This window comes from Anabas testudineus, chromosome 12, assembly GCF_900324465.2.
Source record: "Anabas testudineus chromosome 12, fAnaTes1.2, whole genome shotgun sequence".
Lineage (NCBI taxonomy): Eukaryota > Metazoa > Chordata > Actinopteri > Anabantiformes > Anabantidae > Anabas > Anabas testudineus.
Genome location: NC_046621.1, coordinates 1,868,761 through 1,889,199, shown reverse-complemented (window position 1 = coordinate 1,889,199; position 20,439 = coordinate 1,868,761). Strand labels below are relative to the sequence as shown.

Genomic DNA, 20,439 nt, shown 5'->3' with positions numbered 1-20,439 from the left:
AAATATAGCTGATAGTACTTCTCTTATCCAATCCCCCTGTCTTATGTAATTAAGAAAATACTTAGAGCAGTACTTGTACATGTGTACAAACCCAACAGTGACAGTATGTTGAATAATTAATGTTTTTAGATGCACACAAAGCACAAAGAAAAAACAAGTCACAGATGTCAAGTACAGCAGGTGTCACACACGAGAAAAAGCTTTGTTTGTTAAAGGTGAATTCAATGTTTATTTCATTTTAATGTTTTACTCGTATGACATGAGGCTCAGTTAAAAGACACAAAATGATCCCAGAAAGACAAGAATGACCACAATCAGCTCCAGCATGAGAGGAACCAGTAAATGTGTGCAGCCCTGTCAGGATTAAAGCTGATTTATGTACTTTTTTTTTTTTTTTCTGTCTCCTAAACGTCATTGTTTCCTCTGCAGAGGTGCAGAGAACACAGCTGAGACACTTGCATACTTTATTTTGGTGGAGACGAGCATTGTGGCTCAGAACTATAGTCCTTAATAACAGAAGCTCAGCATGATGTTCTTCATGTGGTGAAGCTGCTGAAGGGCCTGAAAATCAGAGAGGATGTCCTTAATGACTACGAAATGACTCGCTTGAACCGAAGCCAGGCTGGAGGAGCATTAATGTTCATTACTGTTGCCCTCTGTAGGACAAAGACTCAGGATATTTGACACCATAACTGAGACCAGGCAGCGAAAAGGCTTCTGCAGTGGACTGACGAGCTCTATTTTACTGAAAAAACACTGTCTGTTACAAATGGTATTTTATCTCTGCTAGACTCAGTAAGGTCAGACAGGAGCAATTTATTGTCTGTTACTTATGTAATGTGAGCGCGTCTTCAGACAGCCCCCTCATACAATATAACGTTCAGTAAGACGGAGAACATCCACTGTGTCTGTTCGAGAAGACAAAGGGACCAAATGTATTAAACAAAACAGCTGAATAACACGAGAATTACTAGAACAAGGACTTTTGGATTATATAACCTTATTTATTTAGGAAGTTTGGATTACTTGGCACAAAACAAATTGGTGGAAACTAATTTAGCACGTGTTATAAAGGGTGAGTAAATAGTAACACAGTAAATAGAAATCAGGTTCTTGAAGTGGTTCTCTGCTGTAAATGAATGAAACCATTTGGAACAAATCTGGACCAGATCAGTGTAGATTCAGTGGAAGATCAGTTCACACAACTTCACTTTAATCCAAACTTCGACCTGGAAACGCTCCGTTCAGCACATCCTGTGATGTCTCCTCAGTCAGCTAGATTATCATCCACAGTTACAGGAAGACGTTGGGGTCAAACTTAGTGATACGATTGAACATATGCATAAAAACGAATTAACAAGTTGATGGTAGTTCCCACCAGTTTCCTTCTTTACACCTAGATTTTACCTTTTCAGTTGAGAACCACTCTGTTCCCACAGAACCGTAAGGTTTTACCTCAATTTGACTTTTTAGGAAGGTTTGAGTATTAAGTTTACCACCACCTCTGATTTTATAGAAGTTAAGTTTGAATTTATCTTATATTTGTGCTGTAAAGGACAAAGATGTGTGGAAACCTGAAGCTGATTTAACCACATTATGCTTCATCCATAATATTTATTAAGAATCTACATCTGCATCATAACTAAATCTGTTAAATAACTGTAGTGAAATAGAAAGATAAATCAGAATTTCTGTCTTTTAAAAACATTGTCAGATTAGTTATTATTATTATACTTATTTACTTATTGTCAACTAACAACTGTAAAGATTTAGTGCGCCATAATAAACCAGTAACTAAAACAACACACACTCAAATCAGTGATGTAATATGTAAATTTTGGTCTGACACCAACAGACACTTGAGTAAAACGTGTCCCGTATTTATTTTACTCCTGACAGCAGAGTCCACACAACTTATTAAAAGTGCTTTTTTTTTTTTGGTTTTGTTTTCAAACAAGTGACTCATCATAGCTGACATTTAAACATCATCCCACTTCCACAAATGACAAGTGGTGGTAATGTAAACCACTAACAGAGGCTAAAAGCAAACCTTGGATGCATCGGAACAAATGTGAGGGCAGGGACGGGGGGCACGTGTTTTAAATGTCAAAGTGAGATCAGTTGCACAGGTTCACGCTGGTTTCAGCAGCTTTCAACAACATTTAACAAAGGAGTGGGTGTCAGGATGAAGTGCTGCATCTGGAGGAACATCTGCAGCGTAAAAAGCAGGACGGCTGCAGAATAAAAAGTTTGTACAACACTGAGTGGCTTTCAGAAGTTTGAGGAAATATTTAGCTGAGTTTTAAAAATTTTAAAGTACAGTTACCACGTGGAGGTTGTTTGTCTCAGTTTACATGTATGTCTGTCCAGACTCATCCAGACTTTTATCCACTAGAATCCAGTCAGTTCATCCTTGAGGTCCAGTGAATGCTGAACACATTCCTTCGAGGCGTGAGGTCACGTGGACTCAGAGATGAACTGATAACATGCATGAAAACTCCAAAAATTCAATGATTTTTATAATTAATGAGCCCAAAACTTATTGAAAACACATAAAAATTTTACACTGGATAATTTGGTTCCTTAAAGTCAAGGTCAAGTGACACTTGGTGAATAAATGAAACTGTACGTGAAGAATGTGAGTTGAATGTCAGAAATCAAATCTAAATGTGTTTTAATATGTTTTAATTTAATTTAAGCCTCAGTTATCTGTTTCTTATGTACACCCAGTTAAAACTCATTCAGCAGAGAAACTGTGTTGTGTGAAGCTGAGAAACAAACAACTCCTCAGTTCTCACATTAACTCCAATACTGCTGGAGGTTGATATCTAATTTCTATAAAAGTGATTTTTAATTTTTATCCCACTTCATCCAGTAATTTCTCATAAATACAACAAATAGCAGTTTAGGACCTGCTTTTGTTTAGTTTTCTATTTTCTTATTTTACACTTTTCTGTTTTTAGCCAGTTTCTTCTTCTTGTCGGCCTCATGATGCAACAAGGTTACAGGTTAATAGGAAACTGTATGTATAATAACACTGCTATAGACTGTAGATACGTCTCTTCACAAACACAAAGGACTTCATACTGTAAAGCAGGACCCAGAACAAAGACCCTCCACATGTCTCAGGCCATTTTCCCCCGGTCTCCAGTCATCATTAACTCAGTCAGTGTTACTGACTCACATCTTCCACTAATGTTTCTGAACTGCTCTCTCTCCCTTTGTGAGGCCTCAGAAGTCGTCATCATCACATATATCCAGATACACATCGAAGGCTTCACGGTTACAGTTTCCATCAGGGGTGAACACGTATTTATGAAAGGTCCCGTCCACACAAATCGCTGCAGGAGGGGATAGAAAGTAGAATTAGACGTTTTTGAGTTGACTGATGTGACACAACAACGTGAACACTGACCGAATACTGCAGCAGCACTGAGAGAAGACGATAATAGACAAGTAGAGAGTCACGATGCTGTTTAACAGATATCAAAGTCTCTTCTACTGATACTTTAAAGGACACAGGATGTTAAATAAAATAAAGTCGTTCTAACGGAATTACCTCTTTGTACAGGTTATTGATAAAAGTTTATTGTACATTTCCTGTGTAACATGAAATATTCACAACAATTTCTAAGTTGAAAGGACAGGACATCTGTATTTATATTTCGACACTCAAAATCTGATTCATCGGCACTGTGTGGGTTGATCAGATTTAATTAACAATAACCCAACAACCCACAAACTGTCATCTGTCATTTCTATTCCCAGGTTTTGATTCTTGTTTTGTTTGAGTACATGGCATTACCTTTTTCAATTTAAGATGCATCTTCTTCAGATTTTGACAGGAATTATTGTCATGCTCATGTTTCAGATATAGATTATATATAATATCATATCATATCATATCATATCATATAACCCTGATCCCCACCTCTGTTCTAATCTTCATCATATACAACTAAAGAGTGAAGAAAGCACATATCCAAAACCGTTTCTCGTTTCGTATTCTCACCAATGACGGAGTTGACATTCTTGGACGTGTTCTTTCCAAAAGCGCAGATACAGGCACATTCAGCTGGAACAGTGAAGCTGGCCAACGACCATTGGCTGTCCACATACTGACCAATCACAGGACCCACCTTCCCAACGCGTGCCAGTCTGTGTAAACAAAATAAATTAAAAAGTACAGTCGCCACAAAACGTCTTAACTGCAGTTTGAGTAAGAGAAAAGTGACTGTGGTCTTACGCAGAGCGGCGATTCAGTTTGGTGTCTTTGAGTGCAAAGATGTGAACAGTGCCTTTGTCACTTGAGGCGCAGAGAAACGACGAGTCGTGGCTAAAGTTGATGCTGAAGAGGATGAAGACTGTTAGAGCCTGAACTGAATTTAACCTAAGGCTGCAAATCTGGGAAACTCCCGTCTCAGTTCCGAATGAGTTTGAACGTGATTCTTGGTTAAATAAATAGAAATACTTGCACATTTTCTGACAAAATAGAAATAGAAAATACAAAAATATATAAAAATTATTAAAAAGCCTGGATGTTCGTGTTGAGCTGATCTGTGAGCTTCCACAATCCCTCAAGTCACTGTGATGCACAGAAATAATTTTCTACGGCACATCAAGTGTTGGAGGGTACAGATCACTGACCCAGCCAAATGAACCACAGCTATATATAAACAAGCTGTTTTACAATAAAACCTCTTCTCCCACTTCAGTGAATACCAGTAAAGGGTTGCTGGGTCGGTTCCCCTGCGCAGCTCCACCAGTTTGTCTCTGGTCGTCGTGTCAAACAGGCGGATCAGCGTTCCTTTGCGTGAGGCTGAAGCTGCCACACTGCCGGGCTGGTTCAGTGCCACGCAGGCGATCTCACTCTGGTGGGCGTTGATGGTAAAAGGCGCTGACGATGTACCAGGTTTTGTGTTGGACAGGTCCTGTAGAAAGCAACATTTGTTTTCTTCATTTTGAAAAAGAGTTGACTGATTTTATTAATGTTTGTATTATTTGTTTCCATTTGTTTAACTTACAACCAGCTGCAGGCTGCCACATTTATGACCTGGAAAGACCAGCAGCTGCTTCTCCAGACTGGGACATAAATCACACAAACCTGGAGGAAACACTTCAGTTTAGAGCTGTAATGATTAATGACTAATGATTTGACTGAAAGAAGAATGACCTGCAACTATTTCTATGTCAAAACAAAACAGACACTAAAGAATTAATCAAGAAAATAACAGACATCAATAACAAGAAACTGTGAGTAGTAACCCTACTTAAAGTGACTTTTACCTTTGGGATTATCTCTGGTGTCAAACTCAAAAAGTTTAACAGGGTTGTCTGGAAAACTGTACACATAGATCCTGTTCTTCAACACAATGATGATCCTGAAAACACAAACAAGACAACAATAGTAACACTTCATGTTACTTCGTGTGATGACAGGTTGAGTGAGTGGGGACAGCAAACTCACTTGTCGTGTCTCATTTTAACAGCAAGAACAGGTTTGGTGAAGGTAAACTCCAGAACCAGCTTCTCTTTGGGGTCCCGTGACTCCCGGGCATCGTCCCAGATCAGCACTGATATCAAACAAATAAAATGTACAATATTTAAAATCCCATTCTTCACTTTCACCTGATGTCCATATAATAAATCATCATCATAGTCACTGGTGACAGGAGGAAACAGCTTATCGGGCTTCAATAACCAAATCCACCTACCAGCACCTGTAGAGTTCATTTTGGTTAGCTTTAAAAACACTGAGTTATGGCTGAGTTTATCTGATCAGCTACAGCTGCCTGTAGCAGTAACAGGGAAGTTATCTGGAACACAGCCCTCTATAAAATCACATTATGATTTCTGTACTATAACTCTGGGCTCAATTATCCCCCTAAGAAGTCTCATTCTTACCTTCTACCTCCGTCAGCTTTTACTGATTTCTTCATACAGTTTAAAAAACTCTACTATACATGTAATCATCAGTGATTTCATTAAACTCACCAGATATTTCTGAGAATTTGGGATTGACTCCACCTCCAACTATGGCCAACAGGTTGGATCGATGCAGCATGGAGCACAGAGCCACACTACCTACCTGCTCATGGTCTAAAAAAACAAGACAAAAAGAAAATGTATTAACATATATCCAAAAGAAATATGACTGACAGAACTTCAGTAAACTCACCAAGGTGGCCTTTCTCCATCAGGGGCTCCACATTGTAGATCCTGACCCCTGTCTCCATAGCACAGCAGAAACAACCTTGTAATGGATGGAAAAGAGGAAGCACCATATGACACATTATGTCATATGACATTCAAAGTGGCTGGATAGTGTAGTGCTGACATGGCCGTCCTCCATGCGGAGGGTAAGACCCTTTACACTTACGCTCTGCCTTTGTAAGTTACTTTGAAAAAAAGCATCTGCCTAATAACTAAATGTAAAAGGTCTCACATACATCACACATATTTTCATAGTTGTCTGCTTGTGATATATTGTGCATTTATTTTTAAAGTTTATTGGACGATAACATGTTGATGGCTTGTTGTTTTTATGTGTTTCTTTGTTTTGATCTGTTGTGATTAACCCAGATGCACCTGAGTGAATCACTGATTATATACTGATGTCAGGTGTGACATGTGAAAACACAATCACATTATTATGACTCATACACATACACTGTTCATGTACTGTTCTTTGGTTGTGTAAAGCTGCTTTGTGACAATGTCAATTGTAAAAAGCGCTCTACAAATAAAATTGAATTGAATTGAATTGAAAAACATAAAGTTGCTGTTGAAACGTCTGTCACATCATTAACTTTTAGATAGATAGATTTTTTTTTATTATTTGTATTTATTTATTTATTGTTGGTGTGCCTTCAGCTGACCTGTATATTTACCTCAAAACTGAAGCAGGACACACAATAAGAACTGTGGAAATGAGCTTATTTCCATCGTGGTAGCTAATACAACTCACCAGCTGTAACATGCAGGTGTAATATGAACGTTTTTTGCAAAGACAAAACAAACAGTCTTCGATAGACAAACATGTTAGCTGTTAGCTTACTCTGGTCCTGGTTGAACTGCAGGCTGTTGACTCCTCTCTGCTGAGCCATGGCCCTAATGTACCGTTACCGAGCTGTTACCGGTAAACTACAGCTTCAACTAAAACCACAAGACAACCTGCAACAAAGGTGAAAACACACATGAAGGTCGGTTCAGGTGACTTCAGCTACAGTTGAGCAACACTGTTAGCTGGCTAAGCTAGCACACATTAGCATCAAGTAAAAGTGGAAAAAACGCGGCTGGCTTCAAGTTTTTACTTCGGCATTTTGAAATATGCCAAGTCTCACCATAAGGACGTGGATTCCAGACGAAATGGACGTGTTAAGAGGAGTAAACTGAATAAATATACTAAAAAACAACAATAGAAATGTGGCAAGACGGCTTTGTTTTTGTTTTTCCTATAGCGACGTCATCGACACGTGTTTCCGGTTGTCTTCCGCCTTCCTGCTCACTAAAAGTCTTTAAATTATTAAATAACTTTAACATTTTTACAGGTAAAAACCAATAAGAGGAATTTAAATGAATCGCTAATAAAAAACACTATTATATTATTATTATTATATTGTCTTCACAGTGTGGTGTATACAGGGTTCATTGTGTAAATCAGTCCAGGGGGGAGTTTGTTGTGCCCTGTCAACCACCCTCTGGAGAGCTGCCTTATATTGCCAATATTTTGATATGAAAAATGATCATAAGGAGGAATTATCACAATCCTGTATATCGTGGATGATACAAGTAACTGGACTACATGCAGGGATCCTGTGTGTGGACCTCGGTTCGGCATTCAACACCTGCCTGCACACATTTCCGACACACGCAAATGACATAATAACCAGATAAATACAGTTGATCTGTAGACATAAGTAGTAACATGATTTTAACTGGATAAAAACACTACTGATGTATACCACATTGACATGTGACACCATCTGGGTGGATGGGGGCAGGGAGGTTGGCTGAAACAGTCCTCTGTGCAAGTTACTATTATATTGTGAACGGCATTGACAGTCGACATCTCCATTAACATCTCCAGCTCGACACAGACTTATTTATATTTGCCAAGAAATTCAAACGCCAGCTGAAGATCAGATATGTAGTGATTCAGCAGATAACTAACATACAATTACTGCCTTCCAAATAGATATATAGGTGGTAAATGTTTACAGACTGCTGCTCCTGGAGCAGTAAAGATTCCTTCATCTTTTAATTTCTGTAAAAGGCCCAAAAAAAAAGCCCCCAGCTTAGAAAGCCTCACACAAATTGAAATCCTTAATATAAATATCAGTTATGTGGCCTTAGTCTTTTCTCTGAGTTTATTATTTGCCCAGAGGAACTCAAAAAAAGCCATTGCTTATGTACTCCACATATAAAACTATACTTAATTAGAAGAGGACCTGCAAACAAGTGAGAAGTTTAAACTTATGAACAGTGGCTTTAGAAAAAACAACAAAAGCCACGAGATGGAACTGAAAGGACCTACCTGTCTGCTCTGGTACGATCCTCCATAAATAGACAAAGAAAGTCTTCTGTCATTCTGAAGCAAATAACTGCAGATGTTTCTGTACAATAAATACCTCCAAAGAAAGACCTAGACTACAGTTTGGACTGGATTACCAGCTCTGCTGTACTGACTGCATGTTTTATTACAAATAATCCGTAATGTTTAGCTGCCAACTCAATTAGTAAGATCAAACCTCCGGGGACTGGACTAATTGCTTGGACAGACTGCCTTTTTGGCTGATGATGAAACCTATCCATTTCTGTGATGAGTCTCCAACAAACAAACAAACCAAACTGTGCAAGCGTTAATAAGATAGAAGACTAATAAGATGGCAGCATGTCCAACCATATTATACTGATTAAAACGAAAGACTTGTGCTTGTTTCCTTTTTTTTGAAAATCTAGTTTTATTTAGAAATTACATTATTGGTGGAGAATAACTTATAGGAAAAGTGAAGGGTGCAAGAGGAGGTTTAGGAAAAAGTGAAGTTAGTGATGCTAAACAAAAAAAGAACAAGAGTAAAAGGCCACTCAGAATCCACCTCAACGTGACAGAATATTAAACTGTGACAACATTTACTGGCTTGACTCGGACTCGTTGCATAAGATTATACAGTGAGTCCGGTGGTGATGCAGTAAAACCCGACTTCACCTGCTGTAATTTAGCTTTCAACTACAGTTCCCATAATTTGGAGACTTTGGAGGATGCAAAAAAAATGTTGACATGGAGTCAGTTAGTTAGCCAGAGAATTACCTACCTACCTGTGATTTAAACCAATAAATCTAAGGCAAATGAGCTATTTACATTTCCTCTGTGTAGTGAATGTACAGACTGAGATATGACTCTGACAGGTTTGAAGTAAGTAAAACCAGGGTCATAAAGTTCTTTACAGCCACAGAAAACGTAGAAAACATTTGCATAAACTGTGCATATACACAAACCTTTCTACATATACACACGTACATGGGTCAACAGAAGAACAACTTTAATGAAAAGTCTTTTTAAAAATGCTCATACACATTTTAAAATGTGTCACAGTCACTGCTGTTGCAGCTGCAGCTGTTTACAGTGTTGATAAGCTGCCAAATTCATGGACTCAACTAAAGTAACTAAGTGAACTTCCAGAATATGACTTTGTACCACAGGGATCCTGGTTATCATCAGTTGTAGCTCACATTATCATTATGAAGACAAGATGAAGATTTTGGCACTCAGTGCAAAGCAGGGGCTTCTGTTTGAAGGAGCTGCAATTACCATTTGGCCAGACCCCACACAAAATGATCTGCAGCAACAGAGGAGCTTCAGCACGGTGTGTCTGATTACAAAGAACATTACATTGATGATGCAAAATCCAACAACCCACCACACACCAGCTGCTGTTTTTTACAGCAGGTCATGGAAGGAGACAATAAGATGTCACACTTGACCATTTAGAGGTACGTTTAAAAATATGGAGGTGTTACACTAAGTCTTCTCTTCTTTGTTAATCGGTATATTATCAGGAGACTGTAACTGTACACAAACCCTGAGCTAAGACCTTCTAAAATGATAAAAGTGAATAAGCAGTTGTATTTCAGCCTACAGAAAATGATGATACTTTCTTTTTCCACTGTCATCAAACTCTTTCCCAGATAATTTTTTTTGTTTTACTTCTTTTTGTTTTACTAAAGTGGCCCTTAACGGATTAGAAGTGTGCCACAGGGACTCCGTTGATATCTGATGGTGCAGATTCATAGACAATCAGTTTGGCTATTTATATGACTGGCGTCTGAATCCATTTGAACTAATAATCCTTCATTTATGGCCTTTTTGAAAGATTAGAGAGAGCTTTTCCATCGATTAATGATAATGTAGACACAATCAAAGCGTATGTGAAGGGATCCATTATTTTCTGGGGAAAGATTAACTTGGTTTCCAAAAGCAAAGACCAAATCTTGAAAAGCAACTAAAAGACAAATACAAACTCAAAAAGAGAGACCAGTGTGCTCTACATGCCAAACACGGACTATGTGAAGTGGGGGACAAACCAGGACAATTGCTTGTGCATTTGGCAGCAGGCAGATGTGAATCCAATCATATTTCATTTGTAAAAGCCTCATGATATAAAATCTGTAGAGATTTAAGGGAGAGCTACATAGATGGGAGTTTACCACACACATGCACTGTACACATAGTGTTTTGCAAAAACATCAGCTTCCTCAAATTTTAAATGAAGCTCAATGAACTTTTACAAAGTTATAATTTGTCAGGTTTAAGTAGAAACTGTGAAAAAGTTAATTCCACTATACGTTTACTGGGTGTGTGGATTCGTACTGAGGTGATTCTGATGCTAATAGTTTGGCCAAAACATTCAAAACAACATAATTAAATCGAGACAAACAAGGTCTTTGAAAATAAATGTGAAAAAAATAACTAATTTCAAAGGTTGGTGCATGTGTACAAGTCAGATTTTCCATTCAGAGAACAGAAATCTCACTTGTGAAAATCTGAATTGTACCTTCGACAGCAGGTCAGTCCACAGTGTTAAAGGTCTCCTCAGTGCTCGAGGCTAATTTAACCTACTGAATAACAATTTCTGCATATCCCAAATTTCAGATGTTCACTTAATTAACTTATTGTAATATTCAGATAATGTATTCATAAGAATTCATTAAATTTTTCTCTTTGACACCTCGTTGATAAACCCTCATCAGTATGCTACATACTTATGAGACAAGTTGTCTCAATTAAAACTTTGAAGCAGCTTCCATCCTCTCATCTTCGTTTCCCTTTTTATATGTATTCTTTTGTCAAACAGAGAAATTCAATACAGTTTTATTCAATTCAAGTTCTTGAATAACTTTACTCTTTCGCTCAGCACAGACGGTTTAGTGCTACTTCTAATCCAGAATATGTCTGATAAGAATCTGAGGTGATCCACCTGCCACCAGTGTGGAACCAGCCCAACATCTGTCCATGTTCACCGATGGCTGACTGTCAGTTTGGCGTGAGTATCAAGATCAGTTACTTAAAGGAAAGAGGTTTGTATTATCTTTGTGGAAGACAGAGACCACCCCACACTGTGAGGGTTGGATTGAGCGCTCTCCAGACGTGCGCATGCAGCCCAAATATTTGTGTCTGCACGGACTGTCCACAGTCCGTGCAGACACATTTTCACTTGGTTCTCGTTGCATAATGTTAACATAATGACTCCAGATGCTTCCGTTCTGGTTATGAGGGCTCACTGAACAGTTTGAGGATGAAAGTGTTGCGATTCTGCTCGTAATCATCAAACGGTGATGGGACACTTTGGAGCTTTGTCCTGTTCTGAAGCAGACAAACCTCTGAGAGTTGAATGACTGTGGCCTTTTCTTTAATACCACACTCACTCAGGACAAACTTTACTTTTTTCATTATATCTATTCATCCACTCATCCATCCAGTGTCTTTATCCTGCCTCATTTCCTTTGCAGTCCGGGTTTTTCATCTCTTTTTCTCCTGAGTATTGTTCTGGAAATTGTCTAGTGATTACTATAAGACCCCACATACTGTATCTCTCCTGCCAACCATGTCTCCTAGAAATTACATTTATATACTGCTTGTTTGCTTCCAAATTACATTGTGATGGGAAACATAATTGCTGCCTGATTTACTGGATGTTCACAAGCAATTTGCTGCATATTTGTATTGCAGTCAAGTCATATGGAGGAGGTTTGGGTGGCTGGTGAGCACAGACACTGCAAGAGGTCCAGAGATCAGAGTTCAGAACCCATTTGCTTTCATTTCTGCTTTTCACCTTGAGATCATCAGGATCTTATAGTTTATTAGATGCCAGAACACTATCAGACAAATGTGTTCCTATAACTGGAATTTAATTTTATTGCAGCTGCACAAATGGAGTCCATCCAAACACAAAACAATGTTTTTGATGGTCACCATTTTATTTTTGTTTTATGTTTGCCAAAATTACTAAAATCTGCACACACATGGTATCAATCACTTCCCAGTGGATTTGATTATATGTCATGTCTATCCATAATGAACCTCCATCAACCTCCAATCATAGAAGAAGAGTCATGACTTCCAAACCTGCATGAAAATCATTAGATTTTTATGTTTCTTTCAGTATCAACATAATCCAGTAACAGTCGTGTACATCCACAGCTACACTCCAAACAGAAGCAGCTAATAGCTGATTCAACATAAATATTAATATGACTATTGTGAATAAATGTAAATAAAACAGTCAAATTTAACATCTGGATGGAGCAGATTGAATTTTTGGCCATAATTATGAAAAATTACCCACACAGTCGAAAGTTTTGTGGCAACCCAGTAAAATCTAAACCTAATTTATCTGAGATGAGGTTTCTCTGACACACTTCACGTCTCGCTGTTCAGTTCGTCGCTGCTCACTTATCAGAGCCACAGCTGCTGGGGGTCAGGACACTTAGATAAGGAGGCACCATCAAGGATTAAGTTGTGGTGTAAAATATCAGTGGACAATCTTATTACATGTCTCCTCTGCTCTAGCAAACTATGAAGTCACCGACAATTAACCTTTTGATCTGTTTTAATCAGATTTTGGTGCTCACAGGATATCTGGAGCACATAATAAAAGCTGGGAAATGGGACGATTTGTATTAATGTAAATAACTCATCCAAATGGACACACACACTCACACACACACACTCACACACATTAATATGCACTGACCTTGGTGCAGACCTGGCGCCAAACTCTTATCATTACAACAAATCAGTGTTTGTTTTTCATACACTGGCCTTTTTTCCACTCATACGTCGCTGCTCGCTGTGATGTTCTCAGTAATGCAGAAATTGGCCAGCTGGTTAAACAGCTGCCCTCCATCACAGAGATGTGCGATGCCATTCATCGTCTCCCCAGAGATTTAATTGGTGTTAATCACCTTCATAAACAGCACCTCGCTGCAGGAAAAAAACAAAGCTCCTCTTTAACCATTACATGACAGAAGCTGCTGACTCACACAGTCTGACAAACTATGTTTTTGAAAACAATGGAGCGTCCTCCCACTCCCTCTGTGCAGCCCGATCTGTTCATTCGGAGCTCAGTCGGTTTCGCTGCTTCGCCCCAGCAACTGCAAGCTCAGGCCCGGAGAGGAGAGAGCAATGATGATGCGCTCACAAAGACAGGAAGACAGTTCCTTTTCATCCAGATTTACACATTAATGATTCTGTAGGAATAGGTGTTATATAAGCATCTGACTCACATTCCTGACAATACCATGGAGTACCGTATATCTGAGTGGGCCACTCGTCTCCACAGGAAGCAGGGAACTGTTTGGTAATCTGTTATTCAGGTGTGTTTATCCAAAATTAGAATCACAATGTAAAAATAGCATTGACGTGTTGACAGTTTGCTTATTATGTTGTATAATATCTTATGTGGGTGTGGACAGGGGTTCCCCTTTACCTTAACAGAGAACAGGTGGGAGTCACTCCACTGACACAAAATAAAATAGTTTCAATATATCATCTGTCTATGAATGAAAATGTCCCTTTTTATCTTTATTTATACAGTTTCACCTGTTCAAGCAGAGTTATTGTTATCGGGGCAGCACAGTGGTGGGTCCTCTCACCTCACAGCAGGAGGACCTGAAGGCTTTATGTTAGCACTGAGCTGCAAGTTTGAATATTTACACTGATGCATGAACCAAGTGTGGGGAATCCATGCGTCTAACGGACTGAATTACAAAGATAACAATGGTGATTTTATAAACCTTTGGGATGAGTAGAGACTGGGCTTTGTTTGCTGGAGCCTACAGATTATACCAGTACCAAGCAGGTAGGGATAAAACAAGCCCCTGTGTCCACAGACGGCAGAAAATAAGTTATTCACATTTTCGTATGTATGTGTCTAAATTAATAATAAGAAACAGATTTGGCTGTGATATGAGTATCTCAATGTGGTTTACATCATTAGCGTTTTGAGGTTGTGAGCTTTCAAGTAAAGTGTTGTCAGTGTTACTTTGAAGTCAAATGATGTAAAAGGTGAGAAAGAGGGCAAGTAAGGAAAAACTGAGGAGCAGCTCTTCCTCGGTGCAGACTGTGTCAGTAAAGATAATGTAGAAATTGATGTTATGATTAGCCCTATGTGCAAAAATCCATTAGAATCTGTGAATCAACACAATATAAATGCTACTACTTCAAAGCAGGGAGCGCGATGCTCTCAGGAAAGTTTTTCAGACTGGCCCTAGTGGACAGATTAAGGTGCAGTTTTCCAATTCCTTTATTTGTTCACTCGGCAGTGCAGACAGCACGCAACCAGAGACTGTCCTCGCTAAAGGAGGAGGCGGAGAACAAACAGACTGTGATAGACGAAGAGGAGGATTATTGATCAGTAAAATGTGACCAGAACTGGCCGTGAGACACTAAACTTAGTTGCAAGCTAAGCATTCACAGGGATATGTGAGTAAGTTAAACATCTCCGTGGTATTATTTTTTTTTGATCCCTGTGTAGTTAAAGGCAGCTCATGCAGAGTGCAAACATCATCATTTAACACGAAGATGTGAACGAGGCATCATTAATTCATGATTCAGAGAGACAGTGGCTTCTGTGGAACCCACCTGAGAGTTCGTACAGCGATTTTCCATCTTATTAAATGCTTATATGACATAAACACACATGCACGTAGTCAAACATATGCACACACGCACACACATTAAGTCGCTTTCTGTCCCATTAGCAGCTAATTAAGATGTGACTGATCTCCTTGGGGGGGAAGTGTTCTACTTAACTGCCTTTCAAGCGCCACCTCGTCCCACATTAATCTCTCTCCACAGGGGAACATGGATATTGATCTGCTTTTCCCATGACATCAATCTCACTTGGAAGAGATGAACGAGATTAAAGCAAAATTTATAATAGATTCAGGAAGAGAGGTGATGAAAACCTGTATAACAAATAAAACACCATCTATGAACACACTTTGTGAGGGAACATGACTGAGTACAAAACGTTCAGCTCAGGAGTTGGTGCTTCTCAGTGTAATATAAGTGCAGCGTTATCTGTATTTATGGCTGAAAAATCTTAATGTTATATGAACTGATACAACTGAACAATGATGAAACATATTTCATTTATTCCAGAACAGCATTAAAATCCCTTTGCAGAGATTTTCCAACTGGCTTGATGATGATATTGAATCACGGTGAACATGTACTAACTATGCAGCAGCACTTGAATTATGACAGATACTAATTCTTCTTCTTCTTCTTCTGACTACTATCCTGCTTTGTACCTTATTTGTCACATTAGACTTGATATCTGCTGGGTCGTTGACAACCACTCCTTGCCAAGACCAAATGGATTATTTCACCTTACACAGACAATCTCCTGTTCTGAGACAATGTTCATATGTAAAGGGTTAAAAACTGCTAAACTGTTTGGTCTCTGGCATCTACATTTAGATCAATGGGAAAGACATCAGTAAATACACATATGATTAAAACTACCAGCTTGTGTAGATGAACAGGTGAAATTATATTTCAGGCAATTATTTATCTTCCAACTCATAAACACAGTGTAGTACTAATATAACTTTAGCATCCGCATCTTGGCTTTAATGCTCCATCATATACTTGTCCCCTTAGGGGGAAGCATTCCTGCAAATCATTACAAGGCTCTGAGTGATCACCTTTTTCCTGTAGTGCTGCAGTAATCTTAACAAATCTTTCCCGTTGTAATGTTTCATCTTTCAGATTTTGTACCTCTGACTTTATTGGTGCACTGAGGCAAACTGGGGCTGAAGCTAATTGCCTATATCCAAACAATGAGAAGAAGAACTGTAGCTCATTGGTCCCCTTCTATTGTACACCTTCATTCCAAGTATGGCAAGAGACGAATAGGGGTCATAAAGCTGGAGCAGCACACGGGGCAGCGAGTAATGCCTTGGCTCAGTCACGTCTAAACAATAACCAGATAAAGTCATCTCACTTCTTGACTGCTGGCCTTGCTTTAACTGAGCAGCTGGAACTCTGTTAGTTCTTTGTGACAGCTGGAGACACAAGGAGACATTTAGGAGCTCTTGCTTGAGGTCCATGAGGCCTCCTGGTATCTCTGCACTATAGCGAGAGGGGAACACGACTGTGGACAGAGGAAGTACTGTAGGGTGATATTAATATTACCTGCTCTGGATTTTAATGGAACTAATCCCATCCAGACATTACATGCACCTTACAGCCATGTGGACACTAAAACATACATGAGCAAATCAACCCTGCCTTCTAAGAATTGTGTTCATTTCATGAAAACCGGACATGGAAACACAGACACAATGGAAAAGGTCAGGGAATGGTAGAGCCACTGCTGCTAATTTAACAAGGTGATATAAAGAAATGAGTCAATGGACAATTTAAAATTAACTAATAACTAAAAATGAGCTGTTAACGTACACACTGTATGTACAGTATGTACGTTTATCTTTATAGCATCTCTCATGTGGGAGGAGTTATAATTTCATTGTGTTATTAGCAAGTTCAGTCTAACGACACCTGTGTATGATGCAGTACAATTAAAGAGCAGCTCAAACTACAGCCTCCAGAGTGACCATAAAGTTTTATCACACCTCTTTTACTTATTTGTCATATGGCTTCCACCTTCTATACCCCCCTGACTCAGCTGGTTTCTGATTGAGCATCTGACCTAAAATGACTGTTGCCAAATATAGTCCAGAACAGAAGACATCTGTCTAACACAGTGTACCTCGTCCTGTATCCCTTTTTGACAAATTAGGCAGATAACGATGAACCATTTGAAGCCCAGGAGTCACGATGACCAGTTAAGTGCCTCTTTATAAATCGCGAATGTCATGTGTCGATCATCTTCTGTCTTCATTTGGCAGGCAAAGAAACGCAGATTGATGTATCAGAACCTCACGCAAAGTGAACAAATGAAAGAGAACAGACAATGCAGACAGTACTGTAATGAATCACGCGGTTCTTATTGTGTTTGCACATTTGTCACGCAGACAGAACTGCTTTCTTTTAGTAGGCAGTTATGATAAGAGACATACGCTAACATTCAGGTACAGTACATCTCTCCAGTACACAAACAAGAACACTGTGTCCTAAATAAAGAGAAAAGTATGATGGATGAAAGCCTTTGGATTAATAAAAGGATTTAATGTGTTCATGCATATCTCTTTCTGTCCTCCTAAATGTGGCTGTGTAGGTGTGAATGAACTGCAGAATGTATATTAATATTAAACAGAGCTTATTAAGTTTGGCTGTAGTATCTCACCAGCAGAATTTTATGAAGCTTTCCTCCATCACTGCTTCTCTTATTGTCTTTTTGTCAGACCTGCTGCATCTTCTTCCAGCTCTTTATGACACAAGGTTAATGAAAGCAGCAGAAGATGGGATGAGAAGGTCTAATGATGATTTAAAGTATGAATACACAAGTGTTTGAAAAGGTCTTCAAGGTTTGATATCCATCCTAAATATTCTGCCGTCTGTCTGTCAGGTAACTAAAAGTGCTTCTTTGACAGCTGTAATTTTCCTTTAAAACGTGCATATGTGCAATAAAACTGGAGACAGAACAAGTGAGAGAGATACAGAACCAGTCAAATGTTTGGACACGTTTCAGATTTTATATGCTCTAAGAAATCCCTGCTGTTAATACTGGCCATGAAAAGATCAATTCCTATCACTGGACGGGATGAGGAATAAAATCTACAGTCCATAATTGACTGTGAGAAAGTGTACTCAAAGCTATTACAAGGCTTCAGCAGGCTGAGATTATCGAATCAAGTGCACATCATCCAAAGTTAGTCTTTAAAATAACTCTCCCTGTTGAGTTGCAATGGCAGCAAAGTAACCAACGGTCGAATCTTGTAGTAAAAAGATTGCAGCTTCAGGAGATTTGATTTGGATTTGGAGGGCTGAGGCCTCACGTGGTCTTCAAAGAAACCTTTGATATTTTTGCACAGGTCACTGTGAATTTAGTTCCTTATCAATGAGCAACTTTGGAAGGAAAAGAAAGATCAAGTATTACTGCTGCAGAACTACTACTAGAAACAGAAACCACCAATTAATGGTGTCTGGGATTAGCACCTGCATCGGTGGTTCCCAGAGTTCAAGTAGCAGAGTTGAGGACAGAAGAGACGATGTTGAACTACTGTGAAGAAACCATAAATGAGGGAGACCAATAAAAAGAGAATCTCTTGGACCAAGAAAGTGGGACTCTATCCTTCGGTCTGATGAGTCCAAATTTGAGATCTGGCTCCAGACAGTATGTCTTTGTTACTGCAACTAAACTGCCAATAAAGTCAGTTTCTGCGGTTTGTTGCAACTGGATAAAGTTCATTTTAACGTAACATGAGGATATGTTGAAAATGAATGTATATGTCAAGTTACAATTCAGTTTTCCCAGTGTTTTTTATTTCCCTTGGACAAAATATGCAATTGTCTTCCTACAGCGTTATTTAACTTGTTTATTTTAAAACCTAACACCTCACAGGACTCTGCAGTCAAACCCAGCTTCCCAACTTCCATTTTATTAATAAATGTAGAAAGTAACTAATTAAAAAATGTGTTGCATCCCAACATAATTCATCCAGTTACAACATTATTTAATTTGTAGTTGAGTTTCTTAACAAAGAAAAACCACCAAATGAAAAAGTGAATCCAAACTTTTGCTGAGGTTCTGTAAACACAGACCTAATGTGCGACCTCCCTGAATAAGTAAGAATATGGACATGCAGTATTCAGAGGGTTCAGTGACTGGAGTCACACTGGTGGGATTTGTCAGATCCACAGCTCAAACTCAGTTCACCTCAACATTAATTATTCAACAGTAGTAACCTGGGGATTGACTACAGTATGTGATCTGTTTTTTATGTCTCATTCCTTTAAACCTCTCCTGCAGAAGAGTTAATGAGAAATATTCAACGGTGAACTTTGTCTTCCTCTCTTAGAGACGTCAGGCTCATTTAGGAGATTTAGTGCAGAACTAATAGTGATGACCAGGGTTTACTAAGAGTCACTGTAAATTGCTGTAGTGTCAGACTCTGGACCCACGGTGTTGTCACATCCAAGAAAAACCCTGAGTCCAATATAATCAACTGAAGAATGAAAACTTTATTTTTCCACAGTCACAGTGTTAATGGTGACATGCTGATGTTCGCCACCTTAGTATTGTCTGTAGACGACAGTAGTTTGGTTGGTAGTTGGCTACGCGCTGAGGTGTCATTAGACACTGAAACCCCATAGTGCCGACATCTACAAGAAAGGCAGCACAAACAGTGGGCATAGCCAATAGGACAACTTGTAATGTCCTTACATTAAAAGAAAGAAAGCACTGGTGCAACATGCGCAGGAAAAGTATTAGAGGATATGTTCCTCCTCAATAAATAAAAATCTGTGCAAACTGAATGAACCTTCTGTACAGACTTGTCTCTTTAAGCTACTTTCGGTTTATCTTAAATAAGCTTCACACTGGAGTCAGAAAACCTGAAGAAACTTTTTTACCAATCTCTCTAATATTTTTCTCGTTTTTTTTTTTTAAATGATCAAGAGCGTGCACAGGATGCCTTCTTCAACAAGAAGATAGATAACACACACACCCAGAAATCTCCATCTCCGTAAATGATACAGTATCTCTGTGCAAAGAGGACAGACGCACAGCAGAGGAAAAGGCAGAGTGGGGTATGAATATTTCTTTTTCTTTGTGTCTGTCCTTACATTTATATTCCCTATTTCTTCTTGAAAGTAAAGGGAGCAAGAAGGCACAATATGCCTTTTCCTCTTGTGTGCATGTTGATTCAAAATTATCCATCCATCTCTCCGGGTGTCATGGTGAATGTCTGCAGCCACAGAGAAGCCTTGAATTAATGGAATAGATGTAATGTATGTGTTCCAGAAGG

At 38.9% G+C, this 20,439-nt stretch overlaps 1 protein-coding gene across 1 annotated transcript; it reads right to left on the bottom strand.

Annotated features, from left to right (window-relative positions):
* Positions 1-383: 383 nt before the first annotated feature.
* On the bottom strand, positions 384-7,469 carry wdr45 (WD repeat domain 45). The gene is made up of 11 exons (XM_026355575.1): positions 7,344-7,469; positions 7,058-7,173; positions 6,179-6,253; positions 5,995-6,099; positions 5,468-5,573; positions 5,287-5,381; positions 5,025-5,104; positions 4,723-4,931; positions 4,247-4,348; positions 4,013-4,158; positions 384-3,341 (listed from the first exon to the last, which is right to left on the bottom strand). The coding sequence occupies exons 2-11, from the start codon at positions 7,104-7,106 to the stop codon at positions 3,232-3,234; spliced, it is 1,077 nt and encodes a 358-aa protein (XP_026211360.1). The 5' UTR covers positions 7,107-7,173; positions 7,344-7,469; the 3' UTR covers positions 384-3,231.
* Between the last annotated feature and the right edge of the window lie 12,970 nt (positions 7,470-20,439).